Source organism: Branchiostoma floridae, chromosome 4 (assembly GCF_000003815.2).
Source record: "Branchiostoma floridae strain S238N-H82 chromosome 4, Bfl_VNyyK, whole genome shotgun sequence".
Classification (NCBI taxonomy): Eukaryota; Metazoa; Chordata; class Leptocardii; order Amphioxiformes; family Branchiostomatidae; genus Branchiostoma; species Branchiostoma floridae.
Genome location: NC_049982.1, coordinates 28,456,600 through 28,467,678, shown reverse-complemented (window position 1 = coordinate 28,467,678; position 11,079 = coordinate 28,456,600). Strand labels below are relative to the sequence as shown.

Here is an 11,079-nt window from a genome sequence, read left to right as displayed (position 1 = left end):
CCCTACGGTGCCTTAGAGAAAGTATCAAAGCTGGCAAAGGAGCATAGCCAGCAACAGTGCCCGTTTAACTCCCTTTGGCCGGCTATCACCCTTTGGCCGGCTATACTCCTTTACCAGCTTTGATACTATCTCTAAGGCACCGTAGGGTCATGCTTGGAGACTACATGGAATGTACAGATACATAGATAGTGTTAGAGTGTACAGAAGTATATTTACCCTAACATGATGTTGATCAAGATTTTGTATTGAATTTTTAGGGTGCACGGTTCGTACGAAGCGCTAGAGGGCGGTCATACCAGTGACGCTCTGGTGGACTTCACCGGCGGTGTGACGGAGACGTACATGTTGGACCCTAACAATGTCCCGCCAAAGTTTTACCAGATTCTGAAGAAGGCGCACGACAGGGGGTCCCTGATGGGGGTTAGCGGTATCAAGGTGAGATTACACGGGGATGGGATACTCGGTCAGCCCCTTGTAACGTTAGTTCACCTTGTCAGATTGTCAAACTTTCCATCTCCACTGCCGTTCTCTCCAACATTGTTATTGGTTTCAGACCGCGTTGGAGGTAAAAATAACATTATGAGTTGAGTTACTCCAAATTTTCTCCAAGCAATGACAGTTTTTAAAGGTAAGGTACATACCTCCAGTGAGTGTGACATACCTCCAAACTTTCGACGGCTGACAGTCCATCTCGTTCACGGAGAGTGACCATGTCATCAAATCATTTCATTCAACACACTAATCATTCATGCCTGTGGCTCTTGCCGTCCTACTGTTTCCGACAAGACCACAAGATCATATTTACAAACCATGCCATCAAATTATTTCATTCAACACACTAATCATTCATGCTTGTGGCTCTTGCCGTCCTACTGTTTCCGAAAAGACCACAAGATCATATTTACAAACCATGTCATCAAATTATTTCATTCAACACACTAATAATAATCATTCATGCTTGTGGCTATTGCCGTCCTACTGTTTCCGAAAAAAGACTACAAATGTATATCACTGCTGGAAGAATATTTCATGAGTAAAGTCAGGCAGGCCTGAGAGAAACAGCAAATGTTCGATATCTGAACTTTTAAATATTTACCTGACCTTGTCGAATATAGCACATGATATATGTATTAATTATTGATTCATTTGCAGATAGTTGTTGATTTTATTCGCATTCTATATTTACAGATAGTTGTTGATTTTTTGTCGTATTCTATACGTAGTGTTAAGAAAAATTGTAAATTCATCATGAAACATCCTATTCACTTTATCGACACAATAAACAGAATAGTCATGGCATTGTTTACCATTATGTTTCATACTGATATGAAAGTGGGCCAAGATGGTATTGAAATTACATCCCTAACTTAAGGATATGCTTTACAAGAGTTAAGTTAAGTTGAACAATAAAATCAAATGACGTCTTACTATCACGGATGAATGTGATATTAATTAAATACATGTTGGAGACATTCAAATCTTGCATAGATTAGAAGTGCATGGGTTAAGTATTTGTGGATGTTTTCAAGTTGCGTTCTACAAGAAAAAAGTGATGGTTTTGCTCTCAGAAACAATCAAATGTCCGTCGTGAGTCACTGCCAGCCCCATTGGATAGCCCAGACTGTGTTCAGTCTGTGTCAGCACGTGCCTGATAAACGTGCCGTCCCGACTGAATAGGGAAACACGACGGTTGTTACAGTCAGACACAATAATGTTGTCCTCGCTGTCCGTTATGACACAGTGGGGACGGTACAGCTGTCCAGGTCCCGAGCCACGTGACCCGCACGTGAACAGATGGCGACCGGAGGGGTCAAACATCATCATTTTGTTGTTTAACCAATCACTGACAATGATCTGGTTCCTGCTGTTGACGGCCACATGGAGGAAGGAGCCTAAATACTGCGGACCTTGACCTTTGCCCCCGATCCTCATCATGACGTCACCGCTGGGGCTGAGTTTGAAAACTTGGTGCCCGATAGTGACGATGATGCGTCCCAAACCGTCAACAGCGATACCGAGTGTAGGTTTATCTGTCTCTGCAGCCCCTGTCACTTGCTCGGATGACACGTGACCCGCTCCCCTGTTTGTCCAGTACGTGAATCTTGTGTCCGTCTCCTGTCACCAACAGCTCACCGTTTGTCAGTGCCGCCACAGACCATGGATGAAATTTGAGATCGACTTTCTTCTTGAAAGACCCATCTTTGCCCAAAAATTGCAGACGTGAGTTGCCGTAATCAGTTGCTACAATGTCTCCCTCTGCTGTGACAGCAAGCGACGTCAGGCCTTGAAACTGTCCATCTCTATCCTTCCCTACAACTTTAATGCGTTTTAGACCTCCGTCGCCCTTACCGATCACCATATTTGGTCGCACCTGCGTAGTTAACGTTGGAGGTGAAGATAACTTCGGGTTTAATGTTTTCGTGATCACACCGACAAGTTTGGACACTTCCTGCTCCACGTTATAAGTCGACGGTTCGACTGTCAAGTTCACCAAGTCTTTGGTCATTTCAGCCTTGTCGGCTTTCTTCTCGTCCGCGGTTTGGTCCAACCGTCCGGTCAGTTCTCCGGCCACCGACATGAGCTCCGCCGGGCTCCCGTACTCCAACACGTTGTCCGTGAACTGGACACAGCTCCTGGCTGAGGCCAGGTCCATCTCAGCTGCCTCCATGGCGGCTTCCAGCTGTTTCTCCCGAGCAGCGTTCATGGCGCGAAGCTGAGCGATTCTGTCGTTCCCCACCTTCTTCGCGGCCTCGATGATCGAGTTGACTTGTTTTCTGATCTGTTCTTCTGTCCGCTGTACCTGTGCAGACCATTCGTCCTTTACTGACTGCAACTGTTGTGTCCACTTCTCATGCAAGTCTGCTGTGTTCTTTACTGTGGCCTGTTTTTCCTTGATCTTTGCCCCCTCCCTCTCTGCCGCCTTCTCTATTTCCACATACTGGTGATCTTTGTGCGCCGTGACCACACAGTGCAGACAGATGACTCGGTGACAGGTGTCACAGTAGAAGTTGTTCAGTTCTTGGTGATCCTGACACTTGCAGGTCTCCCTTGCCCGGAGCTCGGTGGCAGCTTGGCCGGATTGCAGGTCTTGTATTGTTACAGTTTTGTGGTCCCTGCTTACTTTGAACCGACGGTGCATGTCTTTACACGTCTGACACAGGTAGTCGGTACACTCAACACAATAAAACTGAGCCGAGTTTCCGACCTCACACACTGCACAGAGGACTCCTTCCTCCCTCGCCTGGGAAGTTTCCCCTTTTGGCTGTTGTTGCGGCTGTTGTTGCAGAATGTCGCGCAGTTTGCCAACGAGGAAGTTGGACTTCAGCCCCTGCACGCCATTTTGTGGGAGGGACACGTCCTGTCGGCACGTCGGACAGTCCAGTTTCCCTACCGGCTCTGTGGCCAGGAGCTTCTCCAAACACGGCTGGCAGAAGGTGTGAAGACACGGCAGCATCTTAGGATGCATGAAGTCCTCAAGACACACCTGGCAGACGAGAAATTCGTCGGTAATGTCGCTGATTGCGTTCGACGCCATTTTCTCACCCGGAAGTATGACGCAGCGAAACCAAACTTGTTGACACCTGGTGACGTTCACGGTGGAACGTTCCACTGGTCGGGAGGGGTTCTGCAAAAACTTAATACAGTTTTAAGCTTTTAGAATTAAACACCGCACTTTCGTCGAAACTGTCGTATTCTTACAAAAGAAAGAATAGACACGAAAAAGAATCATAATTATTCTTACTTGTTGCCTCCAGGCCCCCCAAAGAAAGCCACTGGCGCACACCAAACTCTCACGGTATGCCAATCAGTGTAACCGCCCTGAAAACACCGCATTCATTACTACCTCCTTGAAATGTCATGGAGGTTATATTTTCACTAGCGTTTGTGTGTCGGTCTGTCCTTCTGTCTGTCAAAAAGAAAACTCAAGAATGGCTGAATGGATTAGTTTCATACTTGGCGTGTTGGTGGGTTGTGATGAAAGCTAGAAATGATTAGATTTTTGGCCTCCTAGCGGCTTCTCTTGGTACTGCAGCACAACTTCCGGGTTTTCTATCTCTTGCTGTGAACAAGCTATGGTCACAAATTTTGAGCATTGGGAGGCTCTTGTGCTCAGGAATAAGTGACATAACTTTGCGCCCCCCCCCAAATAGCGACTAGTTTTGGGATTGCAGGGGCATTTTTGTCAAAAACTTCTGAAGTGGATAACTCAAGAAGGGAACAACAAATATTTATGATTTTCAGTATGTAGGTACCTTAGACAATGTTGTACAAAATGAAATACAATTTATGTGAAATTGGAGTATATTTGCATAATAAATGAGAATTATCTATCCTAGCTATTTTTTTCAATGCATCTCTTGTCCTGTACATGATATGGTACGCTCATGTATTGCTCTTTGCTTGATCCCACCGACATCTCAAGACACCTCACGCTCCTCGTGTCTCTGGAATCGGGAGCCGCAGCTTAAGGGTTAAGTTCTTTTAAGAAATCGTGGATGTGGCATCATGAAAGTGTGACATTTGTTTGGAAATTTTAAAGTTTGTGAATTTATTTTTCACTTTTTATCTACCTTTTTAGTATCAACGCAAGTTTATTTGCAAAATCATGCCCGAAGGCTAATTGCAGAAACATTCTCGAGGGAAACAAAATACAATGTAGTACTAGTGCATAGCACTAATGTCTATTCAGCTGAAGTTGCATCTTATTATTGGATTTGACTTCTTCTTAGAAGGCAGTGGTTAATGAGCTGTCCCACACCCTACCCTTTAGTAGACTTTATAAATCTTATATTTAACTATTCGATGTGCAGTGTCGTTGAATACAGGAATGTGTGACAAAATGACTACAATGTATATCACTGCTGGAAGAAAATTTACTGAGCATGACAAGGCAGGCCTGCGAGAAACAGCAAATGTTCTATATCTGACATTTCAAATATTTACTTGACCTTGTCGGATATAGCACATGATATATGTATTGAGTATTGATTCATTTACAGATAGTATGTTGTTGATTTTATTCGTATTCGATCGTGTTAAGTAAATTGTCAATTCATAATGAAACATCCTATTTGCTCTATCGACACAATGAACAAGAATATCATTGCTAACCATAATATTATGTTTCATACTGATATGAAAGGGGGCAAAGATGGTATTGGAATTACATTCCTAACTTAAGGATAGGCTTTACAAGAGTTGAGTTAAATTGAACATTCAAATTAAATGACGTCTTACTGACACGGATGAATATGACATAAAGAAAGTACATTATGGAGACATTAAAATCTAACATAGATTAGAAGGATGGATTAAGTACTTGTGGATGTTTTCAAGTTGCGTTTTACAAGAAAAAAGTGATGGTTTTGCTCTCAGAAACAATCAAATGTCCGTCGTGAGTCACTGCCAGCCCCATTGGACCGTCCAGACTGTGTTCAGTCTCTGTCAGCACGTGCCTGATAAACGTGCCGTCCCGACTGAACAGGGAAACGCGATTGTTGTAATAGTCAGACACACTAATGTCGTCCTCGCTGTCCGTTATGACACAGTGGGGATTCTTCAGCTGACCAGGTCCCGAGCCACGTGACCCGCACGTGAACAGATGGCGACCGGAGGGGTCAAACTTCTTAATTTTGTTGTTGTTACAATCACTGACGATGATCTGGTTCCTGCTGTTGACGGCCACACGGAGGGAGGAGCCAAAATCCTGCTGACCTTCATCTTTGCCCCCGATCCTCATCATGACGTCACCGCTGGGGCTGAGTTTGAAAACTTGGTGCCCAATTGTGACGATGATGTGTCCCAAACCGTCAACCGCGATACCAGTCGTATTTGCACCTGTCTCGGCAGCCCCTGTCACCTGGATGACACGAGACTCCCTCCCCTGTTTGCCCAGTACGTGAATCCTGTGTCCGTCTCCTGTCACCAACAGATCACCGTTTGTCAGTGCCGCCACACACAATGGCTGAAATCTGAGATTGACCTTCTTCTTGAAAGACCCATCTTTGCCCAAAAATTGCAGACGTGAGTTGCCGTAATCAGTTGCTACAATGTCTCCCTCTGCTGTGACAGCAAGCGACGTCAGCCATTGAAACTGTCCAATTCTGTTTACCCCTACAATTTTAATACGTTTTAGACCTCCGCCGTCCTTACCGATCACCATATTGTGTCGCACCTGCGTAGTTAACGTTGGAGGTGAAGATAACATTTGGATTGCTGTTTTCTTGATCTCACCGACAAGTTTGGACACTTCCTGCTCCACGTTATAAGTCGAAGGTTCGACTGTCAAGTTCACCAAGTCTTTGGTCATTTCAGCCTTGTCGGCTTTCTTCTCGTCCGCGGTTTGGTCCAACCGTTCGGTCAGTTCTCCGGCCACCGACATGATCTCCGCCGGACTCCCGTACTCCAACACGTTGTCCGCGAACTGGACACAGCTCTTGGCCGAGGCTAGGTCCATCTCAGCTGCCTCCATGGCGGCTTCCATCTGTTTCTCCCGAGCAGCGTTCATGGCGCGAAGCTGAGCGATTCTGTCGTTTCCCACCTTCTTCGCGACCTCGATGATCGAGTTGACTTGTTTTCTGATCTCGTCTTCTGTCAGCTGTACCTGTGAAGACCACTCGTCCTTCACTGACTGCAAGTCTTGTATCCAGTTCTGATGGAGGTCTGCTGTGTTTTTCACTGTGGCCAGTTTTGCCTTGATCTTTGCTCCCTCCCTCTCGGCCGCCTTCTCTATCTCCACATACTGGTGATCTTTGTGCGCCGTGACCACACAGTGCAGACAGATGACCCGGTGACAGGTGTCACAGTAGAACTTGTTCAGTTCCTGGTGATCCTCACACTTGGAGGTCTCCCTTGCCCGGAGCTCGGTGGCAGCCTTGCCGGATTGCAGGTCTTGAACTGTTACAACTTTGTGGGACCGATTAGCTTTGAACCGTCCGTGCATATCGTTACACGTCTGACACAGGTAGTCGGGACACTCGACACAGTAGAACTGAGCGGAGTTCCCGGCCTCACAGACTGTACAGGGGACTCCATCCTCCCTCGCCTGGGAAGTTTCCCCTTTCGGCTGTTGTTGCAGAATGTCGCGCAGTTTGCCAACGAGGAAGTTGGACTTCAGCCCCTGGACGCCATTTTCAGGGAGTGGCACGTCCTGTCGGCATGTTGGACAGTCCAGTTTCCCTACCGGCTCTGTGGCCAGGAGCCTCTCCAAACACGGCTGACAGAAGGTGTGAAGACACGGCAGCACCTTAGGCTGCCTGAAGTCCTCAAGACACACCTGGCAGACGAGAAATTCGTCGGTAATGTCGCTGATTGCGTTCGACGCCATTTTCTCACCCGGAAGTATGACGCAGGCTATGACGCAGCGAAACCAAACTTGTTGACACCTGGTGACGTTCACGGTGGAACGTTCCACTGGTCGGGAGGGGTTCTGCAAAAACTTAACAACAGTTTAATTTTTTGGACTGATACACCGCATGCACTTTTGTCGAAACTGTCGCATTCTTACAAAAGTAAGAATAACCTAACACGAAAAAGAATCACCTATCTTATATAATTGCTGCTCCATGCTCCCCACAGAAAGCCACTGGCGCACACCAAACTCTGGTATGTCAATCAGTGTAACCGCCCTGAAAACACCGCATTCATTATTACATCCATGAAATGTCATGGAGGTTATATTTTCACTAGCGTTTGTGTGTCTGTCTGTCTTTCTATTCTTCAAGAAGGAAACTCAAGAACGGCTGAATGGATTAGTTTTATACTTGGTGTGTTGGTGGGGTGTGATGAAAGCTAGAAATCATTAGATTTTCTGCCCCCTAGCGGCTTCCCGAGGTACTGCAGCCCAACTTCCGGGTTTTCCATCTCGTGCTGAACAAGCTATGGTCACAAATTTTGAGTATTAGGTAGCTCTCGGCTCAGGAATAAGTTACATAACTTTTACCTTTTTAGTATCAACGCAAGTTTATTTGCAAAATCATGCCCGAAGGCTAATTGCAGGAACATTCTCGATGGAAGCAAAATACAATGTAGTACTAGTGCATAGCACTAATGTCTATTCAGCTGAAGTTGCATCTTATCATTGGATTTGACTTCTTCTTAGAAGTCAGTGGTTAATGAACTGTCCCACACCTTAACTTTTTAGCAGACTTTATCTTATTCGATGTGCAGTCTCATTGAATATAGGAATGTATGACAAAAATGACTACAAAGTATATCGCTGCTGAAAGAAAACTTTAATGAGGATGACGAGGCAGGCCTGAAAAAAACAGCAACTGTTCTATATCTGACATTTTAAATATTTACTTGACCTTGTCGGATATAGCACATGCTATATGTATTGGTTATTGATTCATTTACAGATAGTATGTTGTTGATTTTATTCGTATTCGATCGTGTTAAGTAAATTGTCAATTCATAATGAAACACCCTATTTGCTCTATCGACACAATGAACAGAATATCATTGTTAACCATTATGTTTCATACTGATATAAAAGGGGGCAAAGATGGTATTGGAATTACATTCCTAACTTAAGGATAGGCTTTACAAGAGTTGAGTTAAATTGAACAATCAAATTAAATGACGTCTTACTGACACGGGTGCATATGACATTACGAAAATACCTCTTGGAGACATTAAAATCTTGCATAGATTGGAAGTATGGATTAAGTACTTGTGGATGTCTTCAAGTTGCGTTTTACATGAAAAAAGCGATGGTTGTGAACTCAGAAACAATCAGATGTCCGTCGTGAGTCAATGCCAGCCCCCTTGGATTGCCCAGACTGTGTTCAGTCTGTGTCAGCAAGTGCCTGATAAACGTGCCGTCCCGACTGAACAGGGAAACACGACGGTTGTTACAGTCAGATACAATAATGTCGTCCTCGCTGTCCGTTATGACACAGTGGGGATAGTTCAGCTGACCAGGTCCCGAGCCATATGAACCGCACGTGAACAGATGGCGACCAGAAGGGTCAAACATCATCATTTTGTTGTTCTGCCAATCACTGACAATGATCTGGTTCCTGCTGTTGACGGCCACACGGAGGGAGGAGCCAAAATCCTGCTGACCTTGATCTTCGCCCCCGATCCTCATCATGACGTCACCGCTGGGGCTGAGTTTGAAAACTTGGCGCCCGATAGTGACGATGATGCGTCCCAAACCGTCAACAGCGATACCAAATGTAGTCCCTCCTTTATTTGCAGCCCCTGTCACCTGGATGACACGTGACTCCCTCCCCTGTTTGTCCAGCACGTGAATCCTGTGTCCGTCTCCTGTCACCAGCAGATCACCGTTTGTCAGTGCCGCCACAGACCATGGCTGAAATGTTAGATCGACTCTCTGCTTGAAAGACCCATCTTTGCCCAAAAATTGCAGACGTGAGTTGCGATTATCAGTTGCTACAATGTCTCCCTCTGCTGTGACAGCAAGCGACGTCAGAAACTGTCCAACTCTGTCCTTCCCTACAACTTTAATGCGTTTTAGACCTCTGTCGTCCTTACCGATCACCATATTTGGTCGCACCTGCGTAGTTAACGTCGGAGGTGAAGATAACATCGGGATTAATGTTTTCGTAATCTCACCGACAAGTTTGGACACTTCCTGCTCCACGTTATAAGTCGATGGTTTGACCGTCAAGTTCACCAAGTCTTTGGTCATTTCAGTCTTGTCGGCTTTCTTCTCGTCCGCGGTTTGGTCCAACCGTCCGGTCAGCTCTCCGGCCACCGACATGAGCTCCGCCGGGCTCCCGTACTCCAACACGTTGTCCGTGAACTGGACACAGCTCTTGGCTGAGGCCAGGTCCATCTCAGCTGCCCCCATGGCGGCTTCCATCTGTTTCACCCGAGCAGCGTTCATGGCGCGAAGCTGAGCGATTCTGTCGTTTCCCACTTTCTTCGCGGCCTCGATGATCGAGTTGACTTGTTTTTTGATCTGTTCTTCTGCCCGCTGTACATGTGAGGACCACTCGTCCTTTACTGACTGCAAGTCTCGTATCCAGTTCTGATGGAGGTCTGCTGTGTTTTTCACTGCGGTCAGTTTTGCCTTGATCTTTGCTCCCTCCCTCTCGGCCGCCTTCTCTATCTCCACATACTGGTGATCTTTGTGCGCCGTGACCACACAGTGCAGACAGATGACCCGGTGACAGGTGTCACAGTAGAACTTGTTCAGTTCCTGGTGATCCTCACACTTGGAGGTCTCTCTTGACCGGAGCTCGGCGGCAGCCTTGCCGGATTGCAGGTCTTGAACTGTTACAACTTTGTGGGACCGATTAGCTTTGAACCGTCCGTGCATATCGTTACACGTCTGACACAGGTAGTCGGGACACTCCACACAGTAGAACTGAGCGGAGTTCCCGGCCTCACAGACCGTACAGGGGACTCCATCCTCCCGCGCCTCGGAAGTTTCCCCTTTCGGCTGTTGTTGCAGAATGTCGCGCAGCTTTCCAACGAGGAAGTTGGACTTCAGCCCCTGGACGCCATTTTCAGGGAGTGGCACGTCCTGTCGGCATGTTGGACAATCCAGTTTCCCTGCCGGCTCTGTGGCCAGGAGCCTCTCCAAACACGGCTGGCAGAAAGTGTGAAGACACGGCAGCACCTTAGGCTGCCTGAAGTCCTCAAGACACACCTGGCAGACGAGAAATTCGTCGGTAATGTCGCTGATTGCGTTCGACGCCATTTTCTCACCCGGAAGTATGACGCACCGAAACCAAACTTGTTGACACCTGTTGACGTTCACGGTGGAACGTTCCACTGGGCGGGAGGGGTTCTGCAAAAAATTAAGAGCAGTAAGTGTCATTCGTTTTAAGTTTTTGGAAGGACACATCGTACTATCGTCGAAACTGTCGTATTCTTACAAAATCAAGAATAGTCTGACACGAAAAAGAATCATCATTTTTACTTGTTGCCTCCAGGCCTCCCACAGAAGCCACTGGCGCACACCAAACTCTGGTATGTCAATCAGCGTAACCGCCCTGAAAACACCGCATTCATTATTACATCCATGAAATGTCATGGAGGTTATATTTTCACTAGCGATTATGTGCCTGTCTGCCTTTCTGTCTGTCAACAAGAAAACTCAAG

At 46.5% G+C, this 11,079-nt stretch overlaps 3 protein-coding genes across 16 annotated transcripts in view; 1 reads left to right on the top strand and 2 right to left on the bottom strand.

The window, feature by feature from the left end:
• Positions 1 to 11,079, top strand: part of LOC118414965 (calpain-B-like) — a 102,000-nt gene that overhangs the window by 9,527 nt on the left and 81,394 nt on the right. For all 14 annotated transcript variants that reach the window (XM_035819324.1, XM_035819318.1, XM_035819321.1 and 11 more), the window contains exon 5: positions 258 to 435. In XM_035819324.1, the coding sequence (XP_035675217.1) occupies positions 258 to 435 (178 nt within the window). The remainder of the gene's footprint in view (positions 1 to 257; positions 436 to 11,079) is intronic.
• LOC118414968 (tripartite motif-containing protein 2-like) lies at positions 5,130 to 7,343 on the bottom strand. Its single transcript, XM_035819327.1, has one exon. It carries the CDS (start codon positions 7,325 to 7,327, stop codon positions 5,345 to 5,347), a length of 1,983 nt encoding a protein of 660 aa, XP_035675220.1. The 5' UTR covers positions 7,328 to 7,343; the 3' UTR covers positions 5,130 to 5,344.
• Positions 8,362 to 10,716, bottom strand: LOC118414970 (tripartite motif-containing protein 3-like). Its single transcript, XM_035819329.1, has one exon. It carries the CDS (start codon positions 10,673 to 10,675, stop codon positions 8,699 to 8,701), a length of 1,977 nt encoding a protein of 658 aa, XP_035675222.1. The 5' UTR covers positions 10,676 to 10,716; the 3' UTR covers positions 8,362 to 8,698.